General features: G+C 39.2%; 1 protein-coding gene across 3 annotated transcripts in view; it reads right to left on the minus strand.

Moving 5' to 3' along the window:
- The window catches only part of LOC112977821 (SLIT-ROBO Rho GTPase-activating protein 1), a 48353-nt gene extending 40487 nt beyond the window's left edge, over positions 1-7866 (minus strand). For all 3 annotated transcript variants that reach the window (XM_026090594.1, XM_026090596.1, XM_026090595.1), the window contains exons 1-2: positions 7675-7866; positions 4655-4817 (exon numbers count right to left, since the gene is read on the minus strand). In XM_026090594.1, coding sequence (XP_025946379.1) covers positions 4655-4817; positions 7675-7817 — 306 coding nt within the window. In that variant the 5' untranslated portion in view covers positions 7818-7866. The remainder of the gene's footprint in view (positions 1-4654; positions 4818-7674) is intronic.
- Positions 7867-8586: the final 720 nt, after the last annotated feature.

Raw genomic sequence — 8586 nt, forward strand, 5'->3', positions numbered from 1 at the left:
TCATGAGCTGCAGTGACACTGACATAACTAACCCATAGTAAAATTTTGTACCCAACTTGCCAGTTTATACCAACAAATAGTTTGCTATCTTTTCAAACCTAATGGTTTAAGAAAACAATGTAAAAAAATCCCTATATATTTCACAATCTTTATAACTTTAAAACAGATTTGGCAGGGAGTCATATTCACTGTTAATAGCCAGATTATGGAACTAAAATATTTATTGTGCTTGGCTTCTCCAGCATCTTTTACTGTAAACACTGGAAGATATGTTCATCTTGGCTCATTATGGTTTCTGTCCAAAGAAAATATATTTTTATAAATTATAAATATACAAATCTGCCTAAGGATTTTGTGGGTATGTTTTTATGCAGTTGATTATTAATGCTGGGGTAACCAGAATCACTGTATGAAATGTTCTGCATAATACTTTTCCCTTCTGCTTGACATTTTTCGTTATTGCTACATTCTTTAATTGTTCCCATGAGGCATCCACCCCATCTGCCTGAAGAAACATGCAAGAATGCAAGGTTTGAACTCTGCTACTTTAGGTTTGCGATTTTATGTGCAGCATGAAGGCCAGGCATGAATAGCAATCTGTACTGCTTTTATATGCCAGCAACTGAAAAGAAGAGGAGCTTAAGTGCCAGTCTGGAAGTATGAGGTCTAACATAATATGATCAGACAAATGCCACAAGATCTCTGAACTAGATCCTATCTTTGTCCTGTGTTTAGTATATTTAAACAGTAGCTGGTTCCTGACCCCTTGAAAAAGAATGAGAGAGCTCCCAGGTCTACAAAAATAATGAATATCCAAATGTTAAGTGGACTGGCCTAGGCAGGAAAACCATATACAATCAAGTTCATGAATACAATATGTCTTGACCCATCAGAACATTTAAGTGAGAATGCATAAGGGTCATTTCAACAAAATTTAATCCAAATGTTAAGACAGATGTATATACAAACATACACACACACACACGAAAGGAAGAACCAGAACGAGAAAGAGTATTTCATGGGTCAGGAAGAGTGCAGAGTGAGACCAGCGCAAGGTACAAAGACCAAGGGGCACAGATGTCCTTCATTGCTAGGCTTCCATATAGCCCAGAAGGGTTGGAGAGAGGGGTTGCTACAGATTCATGACTTTGCGCTTTGTCACACAAAGGAGATGTGAGCAGGAGAGGGAACAAAGCAATACTCTACTGCTGAGCATAGCCTGCAAATGAGGAAACCAATCTTTTCATTATCACAATTCAAGCTGGAGCTGGGCTTGGGATGGCACAGAAAGAGTAGCCCTCTGGAAAATGTTCCTCAACAGGCAGCCGGGGAGTTGAGAGCAGGACTGTGAAAATCCAACACAGGCAGCAAACAAGGACTTGGCGTAGTTGTCCTCCAGAGTTGGAAGGGGACATGAAGCACCTCTGAAGATAAAGAAGCAGCTGCTGCAAGACCCAGGGAGAACTAAAACAAGGGGTTAATAGTGATGCATAACACTGTTGGGTTAAAAAAATGATAGATAAGTAATTAATCTAATTATTGAATATGGAAAAGCTTGATTAGACAGTATTTAGAAAGTATTTAGAAAGATATTAAGTGCTCCTATGTGAAATGCTGTGAGTGCCAGATGGAGTACAGATATGTTGGATGGATGGATGGATGTTATATTCTTGATCACAGACTGCAGTATGTCATTAAGGTTGCACTTGTCAGTATTTACTTTTGAAATCTTGATATTACTACTGTTCCTATTATTGATAGTTATCACTTAAAAGAGAGAGTACACATTCCACAGAACAGTATGACCAGAATGGCTGCAAAGAACAATACTGTTTCAACATCAGTGTAGAAATATCTACAGGATATGGTTTGTTTTCTTTAATCTGAAACCTCTGAACAGTGAATAAATCCCATATACCTTCATAGTGGTGAAACCCACTGAGATTGATTAAATTTTCTCTAACAGAATTTTATTCTAAATCCAGTCTTTTAAAAACCTAATCTAGGGAAAGTGACTGAAACTGGTTAAATATTCTATTGGATGTTTACAGTTCTTTAACAAATTCTATGAAATTTTCTTGATATGGAAATACCAATTCTGATGGAGGCGAATGTGAATGTTACCTTTCTCACTTTAAGTGCACCTTCTCTGTAGACAGATTGTAGTATATAACACATGCACTTCTGCACCTAATCTCTTTCCATTCCCTGGTGGATGTCCATTAAGCAGTTCTAAGATGGCCTGTAATGTACTTTTTCATCTTGCTCATTCACATCTGACAGAAATTATGGTTGAAGCTGCCCATTTGGACTAAACATTGATGAAGGGGGCTTATGTTCTTCATTAATAAAGCAAGACAGTTTGCTAACAGCTTCACTGCCCACACAGGTCTTGGTTTTCTCCCTGTCCAACGAGCTCATCTCACTCCATACCACCCTTCCCTTTTATCCAGAAGAGAAACTGGAGCTTCATCATCATTCAAGGTATGATCAGCTCTGCACCTGGGAACTAACAGCAAGCAAATCACCCCACTAGGACTCTGTAGCAAGCACTACAGCAAGAATTGTGTCCGCTGGAGCTCAGTGGAAATACCAACATTCTCCAATGAACATTAATTTGTGACAGGCTCAAGTCCTAAAAATAAGTGTTCAGAATTAATACCGGTAAATGACCACTGCCACATTCATGCCACATGCTTGTAAAACTCATGTACAGCACTTCAAGATGTTGTATATCTTCCAGCCACCCTTCCCCTCATATTATTGGGCCTTGCTCAGATCCCTGCACACAGCCTTTGGTAGGCTAGCTCTGCCTGTGCTCCAAGCTAACTAGCAGCTGCTTGACGTGACAGTATCACTCTGAGTGTTAGCTAGCAAACTGTGATGAAAGGTAGGATATGGCAGTTTGGGATCTGGGCTCCACTAATGTGAGCTTCAGGTTATGCACAGCAGTACTCCCTCAATTTCCTTTCTCTTCTTTCCCGTGTGGAAGATCCAAGTTAAGGATGAAAAAATGCTCTTCTTCAAGAAGTTATGCCAGCATGAGAAAATTTGAAATGTTACATGTTGCTGGACATCGTATGGGGGAAAGAAACAACTTTGTCAGGAAGCTGTGACGCTGTGGTTCCTATTAATGTGCTGACAAAATCACCCACATTTTTTCCCTTCTAAGATGGAAACTGCAGCAGTTTCCATTAATTAATTATGAGTGAATAAAGAAGGGGACATACTTGTCCATGGAAAACTTTATCCAGATATTTTTATACAGTGTGTCCGGAAACAAGGGAAGCAAAGCAAGACTTCCAATACAAACAATGTGAACTACGCTGCAAGAGGAGAGGTTAGTCCAATAATGCATATGCAGTAAAGAAGAGACTTCTGAGATATGACATAATCAGCTGAAAAACTAGTCAAATTCAATAATGAAAGATTTCTACTGGTCCATACAAGTCTGAGAACTCAGTATATAGACTGTACTGGAGCATGTTCAAATTGCTTTTCCCATTATCTTTTCAATTTCTATAATAATCTTCCTTATTAGTAAGTTTAGTGGTTTGTGAACTACAGCTTTATGCATCAGACATATATCATGTGAACAAATGATTACTGATTGAGGAACTATGAATTTAAATTCTATTACTATTAAAGGTTTTCATGCACAGCAACAGATTTAATTAAATGTCTTTACTTCTTTTTTTCCAAGTACAGCCTCTGCACTCCCTAAATGATTCTTGTCCCCACCTCATTGCTATCTGTCTACAACTGTGGTCAGGTGCATGTGAAATCAGTTCCTTATTCGGAAAGCATTGATCAGGTACCGTTGCAGGAAATGCCATCATTTAGTCAGAGACTTTATATTCTTTAACCTTTATACTTTTGGGACTCATTTCTGTAATAAATATAATGTTTGCCCACAAGCATTCCACTGTGACTGATGGTTCCCCATATATATTCTATTTTTATTTCAGAACATTGTAACGACAACGGCTGTAAACACATTACATGGGTATCAAACTAAGGCTCCCTCAGAGTTCTTGCTTAGCCAAAGGGGCACTTATACATACCCGTGTTATGAAACACATAAAAGACATGTACAAGGACAAGCATGTACAGAGACAATGCTTAAATGACCTAATAGAAGCAGCTATGTTACCAAAAATATATATTCATGTCCAGTATGGTGAAGGACAGGAAACGCTTTTAGGAGAATGACAGCATACAGCTACCATCTTCATATCAACTCATTACAAGGTATACCTTCACTTTGGCCTGAATCAGTTTCCTCATGACAGAGTTATAACCAAATACTGTTTTTACAAATAATTTATTAATACAACATTACTATTCTTAGGTTAAAACCATTTCTTTTCTGCATGGGTAGACAAACATCCTTTTAAGAGAATAGGATTTTTTCCTCGCCTCTTGGAAATTTGCCATTTAATTCTTAAGGTCACCAGCATATTCAGCACGTTCCCAAGCATTTCAGCACTAAGGGTTGCTCCATGAGAATGGTCATGAAGGATTTATAAGTGTGCTAAAACAGATTTTATGCTACGTGTTCTGAATCTTCCCTTCAAATGCTACCAGTTAAGACAGTTTGGTCTCCCTCATGCACATTACAGGCCCCATCAGAGGTCTGCAGGGCAGGCATTACCTTCTTGAACATCCTGGTGGAGTCCTCGCTTATCTGCATGAAGCGCATGATCACATTATTCAAGTAGATATCACTCAGCGTTGCGTGGTCTTTGCTTTCCCTTCTCACTTGGTTCAGGAGTAAGTACCAGCAATTCACTGGTGATAAGAGATTCTGATCTTTCCTAAGGAGGAGAGAGATGTATATATTGCATACATAAATGAAAAAGTTACATAATTAACACAAACAGCCCCTGACATTTACACCCATAACTCATTATGTAAAAGCAGGAGCCCAAAGTTTACATTTCAATTACCGAACTACTGAGTTTTGTAAAAAAAAAAAAAAAAGGCATTAGACAAATCTGTCAATATGAATAGTGGATGTCAAATGAACAGTCTGCCAGTACACACACTAGAAGTCAAATCTTCTTGCCTTTACTCATGCAAGCTGTCATAGTGAAATCAATACTCTTACTCTTGTTAACAGAGTATGCTAGATTTGGACTTCTGTTTCTGAACAGCCCATCTATCCATGCTTGGAATATCTCAGGTTAGGCAAGCTTCAGATGATGCTTTAAGACACATTTTACAAATCCCGTGAGGCACAGACGTAAAAGAAGAGAAAAAGGACAAGAATTTAGAACACTACAACCCAGCTGACAGTATTAAAAAAAGCCCTGCCACAAAGCTTACAGTTGCTCACAGATGGACTATATGTAAATATTCAAAATCTATAAAGGCCACTGCTGAAAGAGTAATACTAATTATTTTTTTGAAATTAGAAATAAATAAGTGCCAGAAGTGCATTTCAAATCCTTCATGAGCAAAATTGTAGGTGTGCTTGTCTATCAAAAAACTGTTTCACTGTAATGTTTTTTTTATAACTGCTATAAAGTTAAAAGGAAATGTCACAAGCATACATATTTTGTGATCAGCATTCATAAATTCTACACTAGGTGCTGCCAGACACAGATGGTTCAATTACAGGACAAAGAAGAGGACTGGACTTTTTCCACAGTGGTCCAGTTCTTCATTTTCTTTGCAGAGCCTCTGGGTTGCAGGCCCATTCCAAGTGTTTCATATTGCAGCAAAGCAAAATCAGAGACAACTTATCATAACTTCTAAACACAGCAAAATAAAAACACATATAGTTCAACAACTGTTTCACAGCAAAAACCTATTTATAAAATTTGCCTTATGATTTTATTGAAATTTTAAGTTCAAGTTTTCCTTGGAACTATGTGATCTAGAAACTTGCTGCTCTTTCTTGTTTCTTGTGCAGGTATTCTCATATAGTCGTAAGGATCACGCAAGCGGGAATAGAATAGTCAGAGATGGCAACGAATTGAGGGAGAAACTCCTTCAACCCTTGGTGTAAACTATTTTAATAATTAACTGTTCTCATTGTTTAAAATTTGCCATTTAATTCCTCATCTGATTGTCTAGCTTTAGCTTTCACCCCCACTATCAAAGCAACAATGAATGATTAACAGACAAAAGCCTCTTCTTATTCATTCAATGATACGCTGGTTTGCTGTGAATTCAGAAGTGAGTTAATGAAACTTCCCCATTTTGTACGAGAGGGCATATCTTAACAGGGTTACTTGCATCAGTGCCCTTCAGGGTCTTACCACTCCGGTTAGCCTCTGGGAGCATCCCTGAAGAGCCATGCCTGTATTACTAGCTCTTTACTGTTTCTGCATGTCTCAAAGTCAATCCTGTTGAGTTATTTACCAGCCAGTGCTGTCAAGGCCAGGAGAAACTTTGTCTGCTGTGGGGAGAATGACAGGAACAGCGTGGGGAACCACCACTTTACATGACTTTTGCTATAACCTCTTCTCAAAATAATCAGGCAATTGCAGAACAAAGCCAAAGGCAAGGGTCCAATCGTGACCCCTATGCACACATGCTAGCCTGGATTTAACACTCATTTAAAAACAAGTAAAGATTGTATGCATCAGGCAAAAGATTCTTCCTGAACCTGAATAAAAGCCTGGTCTCTCTCTAAGGTGGAGACATACCCACATGTTGCATATTTCAGAGAATCACTGAGTCACTTAACTAAATTTTAAGAAATATATAGTACTGTTTCTGGAACTGTATAAGCTGCATTCAGATTAACCTTTTCTTTGTCAAATGTATTTGGTGAAGACTTTTGTCCTGGATCAGAAGATATGTCTGTATATTTAGAGCATAACACTAAATGGACAGTGTGGAAAAAGGTACTTATTTTTCAGTTTTACACACACAAAGTATTGTTTTATACACCTAAACATAACAGAACCAGGCAAATATATTAATTAATTAGCTCAAGTGAGGAAAATAACCAGACAAGACTATGTCAGCAAGTAATGTATTTGAAACATTTTATAAAACATGCTGTTCACCCTTTTTGACAGATACCACCTGACCTCTGTTTTGCACAGGAGTTACTATACCATGAAAGGGATGAGTTAAAATGTTAGCAAGCTTAAAATCTATATCATCTTTATTTCTTGGAACAAGAGGGATCAAGAAGCAGCATAAGTTCACATGCAGCAACAAATCAAAATATTTTTCCTTCTCAATACCTTTTTTGCCAATATTCCTGGCCTTTTTTGCAAGGGTGAGTGGCCTTTATTTAGACCCTTTCAAATTCTGTCAACTCCACTGCAACAGACCACACACAGCTTTCCAGCCCACCTGGGCCTCTGCATCTCTTCTAGACGCTGACTGTATTTTGGGGTGGTTTTAATTCTATTTGATGGGTGAGGGATAATACTTGTTTAGCCTATGTTTTAAGAAACTGAAACAATCTGTCAGAAGTTTTCAGGAATAATTGCAGAGGGCCAAATCAACAACACAGTATTTAGGCACCCAGCTACCTTCAACTGCAATGAAAACTGCTACACTGTTAAATAGGGGTGGGAAATTTAAATATGCCTTTGAACCTGGGCCCTACTTAACAGTACTCAAAAACAGAAGCAGCAAAGTGCTGGGTAGCAGTCCAATTGCACAGCAATGGCTAACGTGGGTGAGTGGGAGGGCAATGTCTCTTACTTGTACTGTTGATGGTCCTTTGTACTTCTTGTTTTTGCCATGAACCTCTCTGCCAGTTTTTCCAGGTTACGGGAATACTCCATCTCTATTTCTGACTTCTTGCGGAAGAAATCCTGCAGATCCTGAAGAAGTTGCACTCTCATTTCAGTCTGCTGCTCCAGGCATTTCTGCTGCTCGATGAGTTGAGCTCGGATCTCTAAAAAAAGCACATGCAACTCAAGTCAGTGAAAGTAAATGAGGATTGAGTGCAATCTGTCAAAATTACAAATGCTTCAGAGCACTTCAGCCTCTGCAGCTGCACAAGCTGGATCTGATTTCGGGTCCGGTGGCGGGAGGCAGCAGCAGTTGCTCATGGGTCTGCCACGACCTGCTTCCATATCAGGCCAGAGCATCCTTGCCCTGCTGCCTGCCTGCCCCTCACAAACTGCCACGGCAAGAACATAGGACCCTGTGGGGCTCACATGAGCAGAAGGCCTGCCTCCCATTTCCTCTCCCATCCTCTTCCTCGCCTGTGGCATTAACACAACATCTGGCTCAAAGATGTCTACTTGCACTTCAACTGTTTGAGCAGCAGCTCTTTCTTCTACCCTGAAGAATGGCAGGCCAAATAAGCACTCTTGGGGTTGGGGTGCCTACGGACTGCCAGGTGCATCACACTGGTTGGTGTCATCATGTACACCATGTAAATAACTTTGCAATGAACTCTGGAGGCATCATCCACCATCACTGTGCACAGATGAAATTCCACATCTGTCCCGTCTCTACCAGAGGGCAAACTGGTGTATTATACATCTATTCACCAGTATTTTACAGTGAATTTAGAGGAAAAAGCACACATGTATACAGAGATATCAAAAAATTTGCACAAGGTTCCAGAGACTATGGTATATCTATTAACGTAAAACAAACAGT

This window comes from Apteryx rowi, unplaced genomic scaffold (genome assembly GCF_003343035.1).
Source record: "Apteryx rowi isolate R43461 unplaced genomic scaffold, aptRow1 scaffold_860, whole genome shotgun sequence".
In the NCBI taxonomy this organism is placed as follows: domain Eukaryota; kingdom Metazoa; phylum Chordata; class Aves; order Apterygiformes; family Apterygidae; genus Apteryx; species Apteryx rowi.